The sequence below is a fragment of the Hippopotamus amphibius genome, chromosome 14 (assembly GCF_030028045.1).
Source record: "Hippopotamus amphibius kiboko isolate mHipAmp2 chromosome 14, mHipAmp2.hap2, whole genome shotgun sequence".
Classification (NCBI taxonomy): domain Eukaryota; kingdom Metazoa; phylum Chordata; class Mammalia; order Artiodactyla; family Hippopotamidae; genus Hippopotamus; species Hippopotamus amphibius.
Window position 1 is genome coordinate 8619195 of NC_080199.1, and position 19398 is coordinate 8638592.

General features: G+C 46.2%; 1 protein-coding gene across 1 annotated transcript; it reads left to right on the forward strand.

Moving 5' to 3' along the window:
* Positions 1–11101: 11101 nt before the first annotated feature.
* Positions 11102–19126, forward strand: LOC130836022 (protein-lysine methyltransferase METTL21C). Its single transcript, XM_057708012.1, has 4 exons — positions 11102–11236; positions 14287–14438; positions 17314–17431; positions 18486–19126. The coding sequence occupies exons 1-4, from the start codon at positions 11128–11130 to the stop codon at positions 18878–18880; spliced, it is 774 nt and encodes a 257-aa protein (XP_057563995.1). The 5' UTR covers positions 11102–11127; the 3' UTR covers positions 18881–19126.
* The last annotated feature ends 272 nt before the right edge of the window (positions 19127–19398 follow it).

The following is a 19398-nucleotide window of genomic DNA, read 5'->3' on the forward strand; positions in this document are numbered from 1 at the left end:
GGAAGTGAAACTTTCCTCCTACTCATTGATGCACTTTCTGTGGATCCTACAAAATAGCCGTGAGCATCAAAGGAGATGATGTTTCCGAATAGGTTTTGAAAACTGAAAAGCACATGTGCCCATGTCAGGTAGCATTACTAGTCTCTTGATAGCACACACACACAAGCACACGCACAAGCACACACACACTTTTATCACGTCTTTGGCCAATGGACTGTATCCATGATAGCAATTAAAAAGAGACCAAGTTCTCATGACAGTTGACAATACCATTTGGAATCTAAAGGCTAAGAGGCAACAAATGTCATCTTTCATTCCAGAGGCTGTCAACTTTCACTCTCCTACAGAGACTGGGTCCATGTCAGTGCCTTCTTTTGTCTCTGGAAGCACCAAGAATTATTTTGTGATTTTGCAAGATTTCCCCAGTTTACATTCATCTCCTGCTTCAAGATTTTCTTTCCATTTATTTTGATATAACTAAATAAATTTAAAGCATAGTACACTTTAACTGAATAATTGAAGACAAGAAAAAGAAAACAGAGAGAAAGAGAGAGAGAGAATATGTGAAGCTCCAAAAGCTTCTGAGTTTTCTTGCTGAAATTCTAGTCAACAGCTATAGAAGGAAAGGTGTCATTATTGGCACGTGCCCTAAGGAGGAGGTTCATGACAGGTCGTGTTACCTCTATTCCACTGTAATGGGAGCATTTATCTGGAGCTGTCTTTCCACTAACTAGAGGGAAAGATCTGAAAAAGACAATGTCTTGGAGCACCCTCAATACATTTATTTCTTGGTTCCTTATCATGTTCATTATACTGCAAATGGCATATTTTAAAAATTACCCTTTCTAAAATTTTGTTGTTAGTGTATGACATTGTTTTTGTACATGATCTTATACAAGCGTGAACTCTTTCATTAGTTCTAACAGTTTGTTGATAGAATTTATTGACTATTTCATGGAGGAAATCCTATCGTATGAAATTTATTTCTTCCTTTCTAATCATTATACCTCTTTTTTTTTTAATAAATTTATTTATTTATTGGCTGTGTTGGGTCTTGGTTGCTGTGCGCGGGCTTCCTCTAGTTGTGGCTAGCGGGGGCTACTCTTTGTTGTGGTGCGTGGGCTCCTCATTGCCATGGCTTCTCTTGTTGCGGAGCACGGGCTCTAGGCACATGGGCTTCACTAGTTGTGGCATGTGGGCTTAACAGTTGTGGGTCATGGGCTCTAAAGCACAGGCTCAGTAGTTGTGGCGCACGGGCTTAGTTGCTCTGCGGCATGTGGGATCTTCCTGGACCAGAGATGGAACCCATGTCCCCTGAATTGGCAGGTGGATTCTTAACCACTGCGCCACCTAGGAAGCCCTCTGACTTTATTTCCTTGCTTTTATTGTACTGTCCACACCTGCAGCACAATGCAGATCAGGAAGAGTGAGAGCAGATACCTTTTCTTTTTCTGTCTTTGTCATTTTTCTCCATTTAATATAATTCGTGCTGGGGGCTCTCAGAGGATACCATTTACCATGTTAATGAAGTTTCCTCGCTTTCATCTTTGTTTAAAAATATCATGTTTTTTTAAGCATGATTTTTAAAAAATTAAAAAAATTCTTTTTAATTAAAAAAATTATGTTTATTTAAAAAAATGATGTTGACTTGTCTTTGTTTTTGGTATCTTTTAAGGAGATCATGTGGTTTTTCTCCTCTAATCTGTTAAAGGGAAGACTTACACAAATAGGTGTTTTTTCCAACAATGAAGGTAGATTTTTTTTTTCCTGATTAGCTCAATGATGGGCAATCATTGGAGAAAATTCAACCAGTATATGAGTGTGTATGAGACATGCCTTGTGTGGTTCTTCAGATCGTGCTTCCCTGCCTTTGGCTGCCTGACCCTGGGCTTCTTCATGCAAGGGAGGTCACTTTACATCAGAGCTCAGACAGCTTTGCTTGATAGGAACATATTATTGAGCAAGAAACTGCCTCTTCACAAGCGGGAAGACTTGGAGAGGAACAGTGGTGAAAACTGAGCTTGCACAGCTACAGCTCGGCTGGTAAAGAGCAAAGGAGAAAGGAAACGCGTTGCCTTCTGTTGTGATGGGTTCCTAGAAACTTACACTCCTTCTAGGCCAGCAGCACTGCAGAGGCCTGCTTGTTCCAGGCAGACCAGCCAGGAGGCTGGACGGTCACATGCAGATGGGGAAAGCTTGAGTTTACACTGAGTTCTCTTGCTGAAGATCCAGCCAACAACTGTAGGAAGAGAGGTCATTATTGGCAAAAGTCCTAAGGAGGTGGTCTGTGACAGCTCATGTCACCTCCAGCCCACTGAAGTGGGAGTTGTGTTGAAGGTCAGAGTCAGCATGGTGGGGAAATCAGGACAGTCTAAGCTCTGGTTACATAACTCTGAGTGTTTGGTGCAGGGCAGCTTTCAAACTGGGGCCTCCATTTTGGTTTTTCTTTACCATATCTTCTTTCCCAATATTTTTACCGACTGTCTGTCTGTCTCCATCCATGTGTGTGTGTGTGTGTGTGTGTGTGTGTGTGAGAGAGAGAGAGAGAGAGAGAGAGAGAGAGAGAGAGAGAGAGAGAGAGAGATACGTGTCCTTTCTCTCTTTGTCGGATGTGTCCCCTTAAGTGCATTAGTTTTTCCTCTGTCTGCATCTTGGAGTTCAAGTCCACAGATGCCTGGAGTTGAAGTACTGAAGCACAATTCTCCTACCAGATAACAAAGAAGAAGGAGTAATATGAACACATTGGGAAAAAAGATTAAACTTCTTACTGTTTAATATGAAATACTGACCCTGAAGAAGATAAAGATAAAACTTATAATTCACTACAAAAAACAAGGGCATACATCACAATCTGGTCAACGAGTGTTGTCAATTCAAAGAATATTTACAGCCTGTCTCTTCATAAGGAAACTTTAAGTGCCCTGCACTCTTACAAGTCATGTATGAAAGAGGCAATTTGACAACAATCTAAAAACTCACATGCTCACATAGGCCTGGTAATTTTCAAAGCCGTTTCGTGTACTTTGTTTCACTTGACCCCTGAAAAGACCTACAGAGTAAGTATGTAAGAGGTGTTATCATCCCTAACAGAGGAAGGAAAGGTAGCCCGGGGATGTGACTTCTCTGGGATCCCACAGTTGGAAAGTGGGAGGACTAGGCTCCTGTGGAACGCCCGTTCCTCTCTGCCCCTCCACGCCCCTCTCACTCTTTTACCGGGATCGGTACTGAAATCATTCAGTATATCTCCCCAAACCCATGACAGCACAGCCCTAGATGAGAACCCTGTGCTTCTCAAGTTGAGTCTGCCCTAGAATGAGGGGAAAGAATGAAAGGAATGCTCCATTGTGGCCCATCCCAGAATAGTCCCACCAGGTAAACATTCTTTCCTAGTAGAAATCTGTTGGGAAAAAATTATCTTTCTGAACACGGGTCAACTGCTGTTGCTAAAATCGGAGCATGATTAGTTACCGCTAAGTCCCTCTAAAAAGTGCCATTTCCAAGCAGCTGATGGCAATATGGAAAGAACAGATGGCATTGGAGGCATCCGCGTCTGGCGGGGAGCTGGGCGGGTTGGTGTAGTCATTTCTGCTTCCCGGGCCTGACAATAACACTGGAACTGAAGGCTCATCTCCCATCCTCACGCTCAGAGGTGACTTACTGTGAAGGGAAATTTTTTTCCATACTGATAGACTCATTTGGCTCCTTCTAGCCTAGGATTAAGGTGACATCAGAAACCTATTGTTTATTTACTGTTAAAAAGAGGAATGTTACTCGCAAACTAACCCTTATTTCGTAGACATTTTGATGCCAGAATTTCTTATCTAAACCTATTTCCCAAGCATGATGTTCTTCCACGTGATCCCTATCACAGGCTCACAGCTCAGCTCCAAAGCATCCTTGGCTCTTTTGATGACATGAACCCTGGCAGGTACCAATTGTGATTTACACACGGTTGCCGTCGAAGATTGTTTTCAAACAACAGTGAAATTTCTTTGAGGGGAAGTCTGTTTTAAGAATTGGCTTGAGAAAAAATTAAAAATAGAAACAAACAACCAAGCACATCCCTTCTTCGAAATGCGTGTCAGTCCATCAAGGTACTCATGGTTTCCCGTCAGAGCCACTTTATAAGGTGGATAATTTATGGGGAGTTGTGCCTTTCTGTGTGGTTAAGTGCGAACTTGAATACTTAGGACGAGGCATGTGCTATTTTTAAAATGAAAGGGCTATAACTTCACTTGCTGTTTCCAAATGTATTGGATTGTTTCACTCATACCATTTCTTCCATCCTCACTGGTAATGTCTGTCATTATATAAAGGGCATTTAAAATGAAATAGAACCAAAGTCTTCTGCGTCCACAAGCCTGACAAAATTTAAGTGTTGCCTGAATGTTTTTCAAAATCCTACTTCAAAATTTCTGAAGGTGGTCTCTCTTTAACAACATAAGGAATCCATCATCTTCATGTCTCAGCCAAACCAAGACAAGATGAGTCTCATTTTAGGGTCCCGCTGTGCAGGCTTCGCATGTCTGAGCCTCCATAGTGCTGGCTGGTCTAAATCTTTACATCCCTTGTAGCAGCACCAATGAACCCTTCCCTTTGGCATCCTTAGGGGCTCCCCCAGAAATCTGGCAAATGAGGGCGCATTGCAGCAGCCCTAAATCATTTGACAGAGAGGACCATGAACTTTGAGCCACTGTGTTACCAAAGAGTCGAGGGACCAGAGACTCTGGAATTGCACTTCCCTGTGACCAAATATTTGCTGCATAACACACTGAAAGTCACACACTTTTTGAATATTAGTGGTTACCAGGGTTTTAAGAGAACTCCTAGTTTTCCACTGAGACGCCCCCTCCCTGGGAGTGAATTATTACCACTGCTGTCTCCCTTATAAGTAAGGATGGTGGTCTTTTACGTGTCTGAAATTTCCTTTGTAGAATTTTCACGGAAGGTCACGTGAAAAGCAGTGAGCCTCTCGTTCATATTCTGGGATGGGACTAGCGGCCCATGGTAAGCGGTGATGAAACAGTTGTAACTGTCTTTGGTCTCCTGGGAATGCCTGCCCATTGAGGGAGAAGCATGGAACTAGTGAAGAAATGGCCATCGTCTAGAGGTTTCAACTCAAAGAATGGCTCCATTCTCTCCAGATGCCATAGCCAATGAGACTAAGGTTACCTTCCATTATAGAGAGGATGAGTCCCCGTTTTGAAATTGTATTTGTGAGAATAAGAAAGTGTGTCTGTACAGGGTGGCGAGGAGGGGAGGGCCACACACAAATCTTGGCTGTTATGGGTTCAGCATCCCTCCTTCTGTCACCCCACCCAGCCCTGACTAGAAGGCAGAGCTTATGACCAAGTTGAGGCCAATCAGAATCATGTCCCTTAGACCTTGAATCTACAATTACACAGGTGGAAAGTGACTGTGGTTGAGGCTCCCACAGCACTGATCAAAGAGAAGACCGTGAACACCTGCTGCTGCTGAGCTCTGCGGGACCAGAGCTGCCCTGGGTCCGTTATTTGTGAAACCCCAGTGTTCAGCTTTTCCATTTGATTCAGAGAAATGTCCCAGAGCTCTTCCAAAGAACCCTGTTGGTCAGACCCACGACTTGAACGGCATACAATTTAATACAAGACACATTATTGATGACCTTCTAGGACACCAGACGCTGTTCCAGATTCTTGCAGATGTGTAAAGTTTCACTTCTTATGGTGGGTAAAGGAATAATACTATCTCACTAATCCCTTGGACACACCTGAGCGCTCCAGCTGCTGTCTCTGCATCTGTGCTGATGTGTTGGTATAAAGATAGCCCAGAAACCCTCTGAAACTGGAGTGGAATAATCCTCTTTTTTTTTTCTAGCCATACCATGTGGTTGCAAGATCTTTGTTTCCCCACCAGAAATCAAACCCTTGACCCCTGCAGTGGAAGTGCGGAATCCTAACAACTGGACCACCAGGGAATTCCCTAGAATAATTCTTTTTTTAAAAAAAAAAAATTGTTTTTATTTATTTGGCTGCACCAGGCCTTAGTTGCAGCACACCGGATCTTTATTGGTGCGTGTAGCCTCTTTCAGTTGCTGCGTACATACGGGATCTAGTTTCCTGACCAGGGATCGAAACCAGGCCCCCTGCATTGGGAGCACAGAGTCTTAACCGCTGAACCACCAGGGAAGTCTCTGGAATACTTCTTGAAGTGTGTATTTTGCCTCATTTCCCAGCCTTCTCCCATGGGTTTAAGTTTTTTCACCCCCTGCACTAGGTACCGCTTCATAAACACCCTTTGCTGGTGGCAGCCCTGCCCTGGAATATTCTCCCTTCCTCCCTTCCTGAAAGAAAATACTTTCTCTCAAAGCCTTGCCTCTGGGTCTGGGTCTGGGAGAAGCCAGACAAAGCCAGGGGCTGCAATGTTGGATCTCCGTGAAGATGGGGCTTGGAGTCTGGCATGTATGAGCCACTCTAACTTGGAACCCACCCATTTCATGGATGAGGGCCCTGAGACGGAGGAGGCAGGGATCAGCCTGCTGGCAGATCATATCTGCAGGATGGCAATTAGAATTTACCCAGCATCCAAATCCCATCCACCACCTAGACCGGGGTTCTCAACCTGAGCCCTGCTGACATTTTGGGCTGGATGGTACTTTGCCGGGGGTGTGGGGGGTGGTCCTGTATGATGAAGAACATCTGGCAGCATCCCTGCCTCTCTGCACTAGATGCAAATAGCACCCTCCCCCAGTGGTGACAAGCAAAAACTGCTGGATTTTCTCGAAATTGCCAAACTCCCCTAGGAGGAGGGGAGGATTCCCCCTCGTCTAGGACCACTGGCCGAGAGAGCTAGGTGCAGTTGGAAGAAAGCCCGGTGGTACCTGAGTCCATGCTGATGGAGAAAGGCAGAGTGGCAGCAGGTACACAGCCTTCCCATTGACCCTGCATAAACCTTTATCCAATCTTGCATCTTCTGACTCCAAATCTGGCCCACTTTCCATCACGCTAGGCTCCCCGAGACCAACTGTTCCGTTGCTCGGCTTGTTACAAAATTCTTTCCTATTGCGCCCAAATCTGCCTCCCGGGAACTTACTTCATCAGTGTGCCCTGCAGAGCCATGCAGAAGGCTAATCCCTCCTCACGGGCTGGCACTTCAACTATATGAAAACAACCCACGTGTCCCCTGCCCTATAGATGGATACCTACTGCGGGCTGGTGCTACAGACATGCTGGGAAGAGTTGTCAGATGGGGAGTTCAAACTTCTAGACTCTTAGGCCTTGAACAAGAATTTCCAAGGGCATAGAGTCTATGAACTTTAAAGCTTCTGGGTAATTCTGATGTACCGTGCCTACAGTCCAGTGTTTAGGAAACTCAGACTAATTTGTTCCAGCTCTAGGCAGTGGAGTTCTGATTTGTTCCCTAAAGCAGCGATTGAAAAGACAGTTTTTGAAGAAAGTATTAAAAAGAAACTGTTAGGGCTTCCTAGGTGGCGCAGTGGTTGAGAATCCGCCTGGCAATGCAGGGAACACGGGTTCGATCCCTGCTCCAGGAAGATCCCACATGCCATGGAGCAACTAAGCCCGTGCGCCACAACTACTGAGCCTATGCTCTTAAAAACAAAAAAAAAAGAAACTCTTAAAGTAATAGAATATTCCATACTAGGTGAAAGAGATACATATTTCTATCCAGTTGCATTTTCAGTCAGATAGTTTTTATAAGGTTTATACAAAAAAGCCCAGACAACAAAAAAATTGGTTTGTTTCCTTCCCCAGACAGCGGGAGATTAAATGAGATTCAAAACACTTTTCTTCTTGTCCTTTTCTTCATTTTAAGGCATGTAGAATAAATGTGTGTGTATATATATACATATATGTATATATATACACATATACACACATATATTCGTAAAAATTGCAATCAGTTTTTAAGAGTTAGTTATTAAATTGTAGTGATGACCATCTTCTTGCTGTTTCTTACTGGATGATGACACCTGGTGGAAAGAAGTTACAGATGTGCAGGACGCAGTCACAGGACTAGACCAGCTGGGGAATAACAAAGCATTCAAGTTGAATGACAGACCTGGAAAAGACTGCAGGTCACCTTCCTTCAGTGGCAGTGGGAGAGGAGATAGGGGACCACAGCATGTCCAGATGAAGATCCGGAGTTAAAAGAAATGAACTAAAGGGAAAAAAGTGACAGCAGAGACTTCCAAAGTTGGGTAAAAATAAATAAATAAATAAATAAAAATAGGCTCTTACATCTACTCAAGCTAAATCACTCACTCAGCTCACTGGGTAAGCATGGTCCCTCATCAATGTGAAGGATTATTTAATTCCCATTTGCTTAAGGCTTTAGTTTACATGCTCTATATTCTATTTTAAGGGTTTCCGGGCTTCCCAAATGAGCACACAATTTTCCTCCTTCCTTTTTAACTGCGCCTTATTTTAATGAAATCAATGACAATGGCTTGCTTTTTTCTGGGAGGAGTTTTCTGATTTCCTGTTCACTGTTGCCCCAATTAACTTCATCCCTTATGTGCCTTTAAGCCTTTGCCTCACATCCCTTCTTATGGATAGATATTCTCTTGTCCTCCTCTTGGTAGAGTCTTGCATTATTTCTGGCTGCTGTAATCAGGGCCCAGGACAGAGTCCACACCAGCCGTGCCCTTTCCTTCAGCCACAGGAGCTGGGCTGATAAGCACGCAGTTTGCAGGTTTGTACAAAACTCCACCTGTCCACCCCCCACTCCTTTTTAAAGTGAAATGTAAGTCTTCATTTCAAATCATATCACAGCCACTGGATACCCTAGAGGACAGCCTCTATTCTGCTGGAGTGATTTTCTGGACCTTTTGAGAGTGATTCCACTTCATGTTGTAAGAAGTGTATGTGTGTGTGTATGTGTAAGAAAGAAAACTGAGAATTGAGAAAGGGATAGAGAGAAAGAGAGAGAGTAATTCTAGCAAAGTAATGTGTCTGGGTACTGGTGGGTAATGCTACCCTAAATAACTTGGACTTCCACTGGCTGGCTTTTGTTCATAAAATGCTAATCCTCTCAGGTGCAGACCTATATAAAACATTGCGGATCAAAGGGTGCACAGGAATCTCAGATCTCTTCTGCTACATAAGGTAAAGATATGCTTAAACTAACTGTCCAAAATTATTCTGAGGGTACTAACCAGGAGTCCTTTTCAGAACTTCCCAATTCTTTGTGAAATACTAACATATGCTCTAGATCATAGGATGTGTTGAACTAACAGTGAACACGAGGTAGATTACTGTGGTTATATTCTAGGTTGCTTTTTTGGGGAACAATTAATTTCTCATGTCAACTATAATGATGGGGGAGGGGGAGCCATTTCATTTCACAAGGAAAAGTACTACCTGTTATTGGAGTGAAAACAGATCTCCTTTTCTTGCATGCAAAATGAAGAAATGTCTCAAGTTTTATGCACAGGGTCCCATGGTGCTGGGTGGGTGTCCTGTAAAGAGTGCTGTATGCCTCACCACTCTCTGGCTTTGGAGATGAGAATAAGCATTAATACTGTTTGTGTGAGAGGCTTTGCACAGATTACCTCGATTAATTCCTACACCCATCACGTGAGGTCAGAATCACCATTATCTACGTTCCCAACAAAGATAGTCTGTGGCAGAGCCAGCACTGAAATGCAGGGCCCTTGACTGCAGCGCGGAGACTTCTGCCCTGAAGGTGCTCTAGGTACTCACCAACAACCGGTCAGCTATCTTTAGGGGAACAGTGAACTTCCTGGTGTTGGGACAAGTTGAAAAGAAGGAGCAAGTAGATATCCGCAAGAGAAAAAAACTTCTTGAGTCAGAGAATTGGGGTAAATAATTGATTGCTTGATTCCGGAGCCAGTGAAAATGCTAAACTACTAGCATGGCAACCTCACTGGTTTGAAATCCTATTGCACATGGATGAGAGGGGCACGTGACCCCTCCGGGTGTGGGATAGTAATGGTGTGGCTGGTGTGGCTGGTTGCTCTCCCCAGGTGGCTGAAACAGTATGATGGGGCAACTCTGGTGTGTAAAAACGAATAAGGGAAACTATTTACGCTTTGTAAAAAAAAACAAAAAAAACTAGAAAACATCACTCTGACAACTAAGCATTATGAGTAATTTCGGGGCAAACTCAGCCAGGAAACCCATGGCTGAAGCAAGGCAACTCAAGCTGTGTCCCGCCTCATGGTCAAGTATGTAGATCCTGCAGCTGGACCTCCTGGATTTGACTCCTGGCTCTGCCATGGGCCGGCTGCGTGCTCCTGGGCTGCTTTTGAATCTCTCTGTGCCTGGATTGCTCTCATCTGAGAAGAGGCATAATAATAGCCTCCACTTCACAGGGTTTGTTGTGAGGATTAGATGAATCAATGCCCTGAAAGCACAAGAACGGTGCTTGGCAACAACACGCTAAGTCCCGCAGCGAAGTCACGTGCTCTTACTGGGATGCTGATCAATGATCCCCACAGCCAGGTCCTTTTTTCTGAATCAGTAGAGTTTTCCTGAGCTGCACTAATCACTTTTGCTCTCCTGTTTCTTGCCGCAGCCCTAGGAAGCAGGCAGATATCATCCTCCCCTTGTTGCTGATGAGGAAATGGCGTGGAGGGGATTAAGTGAGTTGCCAGAGTCAGAGTGGGAGCCAACCAGCCTCCTGGCTCTCAGCCCTCAGCGCTTTCTACTGTCTGGTGCTAGAGCCTCGGATGAAAAGGGAGCAGCCCCGCACCGGGGCCAAATCCATGATGTCATTAACCCTCCATCCACAAGGTACCCTCAAAGATATGCATGGCTGGATCCAACCTTCTTCATCAAGATTCAGTTCCAAAAGCTCTTAGAAATAACTAGACCGCAGCAAGGCAGTGCCTGTCTCAGCTACAGTGGCTCTGCTTTTGCATTTCTCCAGGCATAGGAAAGATGGGGTAATGTTTCATGGTCTCCTTCCACTTTGCTCTGCAAAACCAGGATGGCAGTTCCCGGGGTAGCTGCTTTCCTTGCCCAGGAAACTAAGCTGAAAAGCAGGTGCTCTTTCCGGCTCAGCAGATGCTAAGGCGATAAGCTGCACCTTGTAGAGGCTCTGAGCGATTCAGACCCGGAGGAGCACTCGGTCCTGGCCAGCTCTCTCCTCCCTGGCGGCTCTGGGATGGACGCCTGTCTGAGCTCCGGGCAGCAGCCCCAGCCACTGGACGAGGCACCGAGACCCCTGGACGAGGAGGGTCTGCACGCAGACGGCAGCAGCGGACCCCTAGGAGGTAACCTCCTTCCTCAGCTTCACATCTTCTCCCTTCTTTTCCTGGGGATGGCATTTTCCAGTGAACCTCAAGGACAAGAATGTCCGTTTCCTTTTAACTCTAGATCTTTTTCTTTTATGAAGCTTAGTAGAAAATGCCCTTATGCAAGCAGAAGCATGGCAGTAAAAGTAATCCCTATGTTTTTATTATTTAGCTATCAAAGACCACAACTTTGTTTTATCCTGTGTACAAACCTAAGAAAGTTAGATTTTTGCAACAGCACTTTTAAAAAGAAATGAAATCTAGATTCCTTTCTGCTTTTCACCAAAATGCATTCCTGGCATCTGTGTGCTACAGTCGATCCTTGCAAAGCCAAGTGTATTTTCCCATTAGGACGACGTAACCACTTAGGGTTGCGTTTCTGGATAGGGGATCAGGAGTAAATAAATGATAGACATAAGAAATGATGTCATAAGAGCTAAGATATAACGTTCAAAACAGTTACAATCAACAGTGGAAAATTATGTTCCAACTCTGCTAAACCAGGATGATATTCATTTTTACTAAACTGTTTACATAAAAATGGGACTCTGCCTATCTCAAAAATCTGACCTCTTTAAAACTATCCGGTAAGACTAGATACAATAATTGAAAATCATGTACAATCAACATAAATTTCCTTATCTTTGTAGCATGGAACAAGGTCTTCTGAGAGAATATTTATATGCCCATGTTTCTTTACAATGTTTGATCCAGGAAGTATAGCCATTGGCTCATTATCCATCCTGTGAAAGGATGAGCCACTTTAAATCAGCCCGTCAACTTTTCCTACATTCTTGAGAGAAAAGTTAGCCTCCAGTTGGTGATTTGTGGGAGGAAGGGAAAAAGGAACGGTCTGGATGACTTTGAGGGGACAGAAGGTAGCAGGAGCTGGCCTGGGTTCCTGACGGTCTGGCTGCTCCAATGACGGAAGGCTCAGGGGGAAGGAGGGCAGCCTGGTACCCACTCATACCGGCTGGCCTGTAGCAGCTCCTGCATTTCAGGAATTTTGCGAACTGATTGTTAAACATGGCCATGGTTAAAATTTAAGTCATAAACGTAGAATGAAATGGATTATGTAAAAGGCAAAGGTATACGAAAGAACGTAGGTAATGTATCCTCACGTCTCATCACGAATTATTTTCCTACGTTTTACGATGACCTGTGCTCTCGAGGCTGCTGATGGGCTTCGTACCTGTGGCAGAAATGCCTGTGATGCTGAGCCGCAGCTCCTCTTTCCCAGGGTCGGCCACAGTGGGGGCATTTGTCACCACGGCGATGGCCAAACCCTGCACATGAGTGCTTCCTCACTGGCCCCAGCCTGGTTGTTGAACGTTTCTGGGCACAACATAGTCTGGTCCTCTGCCTTCTTATTTTCTCTGAAACAGAGCTCAGAGTCAGCCTCTCAGCCTATGGGAGAAGCTGGGTCCTCTTTGTTGGGTGATAAATTTCAGGTTCATGTTGTTAGATGTCAGTAGCTTCCCTTATTAGAGGTGGGTGAGGACCAAAGTCCCCCTTCCCTTCCCAGGGCCTCTTCAGGGCACATGACAGGAAAAGACGACATCTCAGGACTGACTTGGCCGCGATTCATCAGCAGGTTCTTGCGAGCTCAGGGACGTCCTGGGTCCCTAGAAGCTTGCCTTTGTGGTCAGGACAGAGAATTCTCCTTCTCGGGCTGGAGCACTCTAGATCAGAACCCCCGGCCGAGAGCTGCTGGCATCATCGTGCTAATTTACAAACCAGTCACTTGGCCCACGTTGTGGTCAAAGAGCATTTAGACCCTGTTTTTGTAAAATGAAACACAAATGAGTTTCTGGAAGAACAACACGAAAAGAAGTACAAAGACACAACACAGTACAAGCTTTGTTGTTTTGTAATCAGGTGCAGTGGAGGTGGTCAAGCTGATGTAAATGTTTCTAAGCGTCCTCTCCTCCTTTCTGGATTCTCCTGACTGTGACCCTGTTACAAAGGGTTTGCAGAGCTGTGACACAGAACTGTCTAGTGCGGGTGGAAATCAGTGAAACCTGACATCGGAGGGGCGGACCCCTGATTAGGCTTCTTCAAAGGCCCCCCCCCCCACCCCCTGCACTCACCCTCGTCTTCCTCTTGTCTGTATGTTTCTGATCAGAGCCCTTCAGATGTTCACTGACCGCTCCTTTCCACTATTTCCATCCCTGGTTACACATCCCCAGGTACAGATCCGGCACCAAGGGCTGGTCTCATGCTGGTTCCCCCCAAAACTCCTCGCTGCCAGTGCCTCTCACCGAGGGTACCAGCAGCCCCCCCTCTTCTGTGCATGACCCCCCATGTGCTTATCCTCCTTCTGACCTTTTTACTCGCTGTTCTTTTTTATGCTGAAACCCTCTGCGAAACCTTTGACATTCTGGGCTCCCATGATGTCAGCCCTGATCAGGTGCCCTTTTCCTCTCATTTTATATGCTATGTGAGAGCTGCTTGAGTGGGTCATGAGTGTAAAGGAGTATTTAAAGGAAGAGTAACTTAATAGCTGGAGCTCATCTGACAACCCCCCCAGGACTGTGGAGCTGGCTCGTCTTTGGGTGACCTGTACCTTTTGAGGAGCAATTGTAGAAGGACTTAAGGAACACGTTCCAGCCAACATGTGGGAATGTTAGATCACTTCAAGACCTAAAAATAGTCAGGTCCATGCTTGCCTTGGTCCTCCTTATTGCAGACGGCTCGTTTGTGCCATTCTGCCGGTGGCGTAGTTTCCTCCTCTCGTTAAACCAGAGGGAGGGAGGGATCCACACCGCTCTGTCTTCTCCTAAATCGAGGGAAGGACCCAGGACATCCTTTGGCATTCTGTCATGTGATAAAAACGCCCCATCCAAATGTTATGTCCTTGTCACCCCTCTCATCCAGTTTGTGCTAGTTTGCAGCCAGTGTCACTGAGAGCACTTCCCCTTCTGTTTCTGGAAGATTGCTCAACCTCTTCCCATCTGACTAATCGTACCGAGTGTGGATTTGCACTGGATCAACAAACCATGAAACCTGTTTAATTTTCTCTCCCACAGATTCTAACAAGATAGAACCGTCGCTTCAAAGCCTCCAGAAATTTATTCCAACGAATTACGCCAGCTACACCCAGGAGTACTATCGGTTTGCAGGCAGGAAGATTGTCATTCAAGAATCGATTGAGAGTTACGGAGCGGTGGTGTGGCCGGGGGTGAGGGAGCCGTCACGGTGGGGCGTCAGGGTTTCTGGGGATGAGAACGGCAATTTTGTACAACAGTGGTGCCTTGGACGCCTTGCCAAGTGCTTTAACCTTCTGTCCTTTCAGATTGAGGGTCCATGGATGGCCCCCAGGGGGTGTTGCTTGTGTACTTAGATGCTGCAGAAACATAGCATCTCTCCTAGAAACAAGTTTTCCTCTATGCTATGTTCCTTGGATCACTGTGTTTACACATTAACACGAACTTGAGTATATTGGGAAGTAGGATGAAAAATTCATATGAATTGTTAAGAAATCAGAAAAAACAGTCTTTAGAGTTTAGATTTTGCAGCGGGCCCCTTTGGGCCATTCCCACAGACCCTTGGGTATTTACTCGCCTTTTATGGTGTGGCTAGTCCAGTAGACGTGTTTAAGAAGCGGTGCTTCATCTAATGCTCTCCCTGTAGCAGTCCCAAGAGGATGGAACTGAAGTGGCGGAGACACTGAATTCAGAGCCAGACAACCTGCAATGTTCTGGTGGTGTGCGCCGTCTCCCCTGACAATGAGGTGCAGAACCAGGCTGGGACGGTGGTCCTCGGAGGCCAGCGCCATCCTTCTTTCCACTGCAGAGGTTCTCAGCCTGTGCTTGGAGAGGCTGCAGATCCGAACGGCGCAACTGTTAGCTTGGATGGGAAGCCTTCTGGGTTCTTGTTAAATGCAGATTCAGATTCAGGAGACGGGGCTGGGGGAGGTGGATTGGGGCTGCATTTCTGAGCCACCTGCTAACCCACTGGTCCATTGAGAAGCTCTGATCAGAAGTTCCTCGGAGTGCGCGCCACAGTCTGGGTGCCAGTGGCCCGTGATGCGGGCAGTGGAGGGGGTGCAGGGAGGGACAGCCGAGGGCTCCAGGCTCGTAGAGCTCCCCCCTCACCCGCCTCAGCCAAGGACGCCTGAGTGATATCCGTGATGCTTAATATGATTTCCTTCGGATAAAGGTTTTTTCCCTTTGGCTTAACAAGTCCGAGACTGCCAAGCGACTCCGCAGCTTCCTGCTATATTTGGCCAGCAGACACCCAGAGCTGGGGTGTCAGAGATCAGGAGTGGAAAGAGATTATTTGCCCCCACTGGACTGTTTTATTCTTACTAAGGCCTCAGCCCTTCCCGCACGCGATCCTGGCCCCTCTTGGGACCTCCGTTTCCTGAAAGCTGCAGAAGAAGGGTCTACACAGTGTGGGGAAGCACCCTTTCCACGTGTGACTTCGAGAGCAGCTGTGGGAGACGACTTTTCGGTTTGCTAATAGGAATACGAAGCAGCGGCATCTGGGTGTGTGGGGGGGGGCGGTGTTTGCTAAAAGATGTAGCTGTTCCTGCGGGAAGATCTGTCCCCGGATGGGGGCCCCGGGCCAGCCTGTCGCAGGGCAGGGCACTTCAGGAAGGATGCCTACAGCCACCCCTCCAGGAGCCCCTCAAAGCACACGTCTCGGTGGCTCTGGGTGACAGGCTTGCGAATATCGAAACCCCCACATAGCGAATAATCATCGTTTCTCCTCGAGAACCAAAGAAGGCCTTTCCTCAGAACTTCCGTCCCCAGGCCCAGAGCTCCTTGCCAGGGGCTGGGATGCTGGTGCCGCCTCACACCTGTGCTGCCCCACCTGCCGCCCCCTTCCGGTCCCCCCCCCACTCATCCTCCAGCACCCAGGGCACCTGATGCCCCTTGCCACCCTGTCGTGCAGTTGGGAATCGGTTTCCATCCCCCCACCCTCGGGAGGGACCGTGGGCTTGGGGCTCCCGCCAACTCGGGAGCGGGCCATCGTGACCACGGCTCGTCTCAAATGATCCCGGCCGCCCCCTACTCCAGCCTCAGCCCCAGCTAGAAAGTGAGTCATAAGGAGCCCAGATCATCTGTAAGAAGGTGAAGGCTAAACGTGTATGCAAACTAGAGCGTTCACGTTGCCTGTTCACCTCTGGATTCACATTCCCAACTCAGGTAACTCACATGTGACTCTCCCCAGTCCCTCTGATCCACGGCATCGCTAACGGACGCCCGTTGGCTTACACGGAATACCTCCTGCCTCGGTGCACATCCAATTCCCTTTATCTCTTCATAGACACCTCAGGAGGTGGAGGCAGAATAGAATGAAGAAAGCAGCAAAGGGACCTTTGATTTTCTGTATAAAAGTCGATCTAAATTTCTTTTTTTTTTTTAAACCGCATAAAGGATGTAGTCTCCTTGCTACCACCCAAAGTGTGGTCCTCGGGCTGGCAGCACTGGCATCACCTGGTGGCTTTGTTAGAAATGCACTTGTGTTAGAAATGCAGCCTCGAGCCCCACCAGACCTGCTGCACGTGTCTGGGCATCTTTAGCCAGGCTCCCAGATGACGTGTGTGTGCACTGGAGTTTGGGAAGCACTGTCTTGCTGGTCGAGTGTTTCTTAGATGAATTACTTAAAATTACTGCCCAGTTTTCCAGTGTAGCAGGCAAAGTCCGAAGCAATCTGAATGTTGCTGATGGAGTCGAGGGAGGTGCTGGAGTTTATAGCACAACCGTCTTACAGCAGGTGGAGGCCTGACGCGACTTCACCGGAGCGAGGGGCTGCTGTCCTGCGGCCCCTCATCTCCTGGTTCTGGAAGAGCTGAGCTGATCTTCCTATTCCCGGAGGTTGACCAAGATTTTTCTGACACAAGCTCTTTAACAAGTCTGTGTCTCTAGACACAGATGCGTGTTACAACTTTCATATTCCAGAGGTCAAAACCTGCGGCTGCGTGAATATTTTGATTCTTATGAACTCAATAAGCTGTAACTATTAACATGTCTTTGAGTATTTAACTTGTGGTGGGGAATGGGGTCCCTGCTTTCCAGGTTCAGGTGACAACTGTGAATGTTTTTCAGGCCATGGCTTTGTGCCAGTACTTGGAGGAACACGCAGAGGAACTCAGTCTCCAAGGTGCTAAGGTACTTGAAATCGGTGCTGGACCAGGCCTCGTTTCCATCGTGGCCAGTATTCTAGGTTTGTCTGTCTATTCTTGACCTTGATTCAAAAGGCAGTTACCGTCACGACAGTGATAATAAACACTTACTGTTTGACGGGCTGTGGTTTACGTGCTTGGCCGTGATCGCACCCACCGAATCCCTCCAAATGTCCGGGCTAGAATGACCACTGCTAACCTCAGAGATAACTGAGCCTTAGAGAGGCTGGGTAACTTGTCCCGTCCATTACCATATGAGAAAGTTGAAATTCTGAAGGTGTGACTCTCCAATTCCTGTTGTAAATAGCCGTTATATTGTCTCCTGCTTTTCAATGCAACTATTATAACTCATGTTTTTTGGGGGGAAAAAAGTGAGTGAATCCAAGGTGAAGACAGATTTATACCCAAAATGCAATTGCGAGTCCTGGGTACTGGGCAAAGGGTGGGTACATCTGGCCTACCTCTGCCTACACTATTACAGATCTTCTATGAAAATCAATCTGGAAACAAGATTTTGTGAACCCTTATCGCTAGCTTAAAAATTCCTAAAAATTAATTTAATGCATTTAATAGGGGGGATAGTCAGAAAATAGATCATCCCTGTGGAAAGAAAACTGGGTGCTGATACCTCCCAGAGGAGAAAACCAAGATCTTCAGATAAACACAATTTTAGAAGGAAAAACATTGTGAATTATGACAGTAAGCAAATGCTAAGAACCTTGGTATGTTTTGTTAATTATCTGAAATCTCCCCAAACTGCACTGCTGTTTAGTTTCTTAAAAGACAGGAACGTTATTCTGTCTCGGTGGTTCTCAACCAACAGTGATTTTTGGCAATGTCGGGGGACAGTTTTGATCGGCATGACTTAGGGGTTGGGTGGGAGGTGCTACTCGCATCTCGTGGATGGAGACCAGGGATGTCGCTAAACACCTCACAGGGCACAGGGCAGGGTCCCCCACAAGAAAGAATTACCCAGCCCCTATGTCCACGGGGCCAAGGTGAGAAGCCAAGTTCCACTTCTCCCTGCAAGTACAGGTACCCCATGGCTGCCCTCACGTTTCCAGGTAATTATTACAAGTTTCCTCTTTCTCTTAGGAGCTCAAGTCACAGCCACGGATTTGCCTGACGTCCTAGGGAACCTTCAGTACAACCTTTTAAGGAATACACTCAACCATGCCGCACATCTGCCTGAAGTGAGAGAGCTGGCGTGGGGAGAGGGCCTGGAGCAGAACTTCCCCAAGTCCACGTTTTACTATGATTACGTGTTGGCCTCCGACGTGGTCTACCACCATTACTTCCTGGACAAGCTGCTCGCCACCATGGTGTACCTCTGTCAGCCAGGAACAGTGTTGCTTTGGGCAAACAAATTCAGATTCAGCACCGATTATGACTTTTTGGATAAATTCAAGCAAGTTTTTGATGCAACCCTCCTGGCTGAATTTCAAGAGTCATCCATCAAACTTTTCAAAGGAATGCTAAAATGGGACTAATTTCAACAAAATGCCTTTCAAAACATTAGTGTCTTTGAACAGTGGTAGAAATTTTATGAGACTGAGAAGGTAGTGCACAGAAACAACTCGCATAACTAGAATTAACATATTATAGCAACTCTTTAAAACAACCTATTTAGGATTATCTGGTTGATCTAAATATACACAAAGAATAACATGAAGACATAAAAGTGGCTTTCAAGAGTCTTGATCAAGTGTTTAATAAATTTTTCAGGAATACATTAACAGGTGGATTTCCTCTTGTCAATATACTTTTGTCACATGCTTTTTGAAAACTGAGCTTGACAGGGTCTGTTAGTCCTCACTTGAAGAATCTACTTTGTACAGATTTTAACTGTAGCAAACGGAGAGTGAACAGAGCAACAGAAAACAGTTCTAGGCCTGACACCGATTAAAACTGAAAAATACGGCAGCAGTGCTGGGATGAGGAAATGGATGCTGTCTTACGGGGCCTAGAACTAGTGCTGAGCACACACTCTGCACCATCCCTAGTGCTC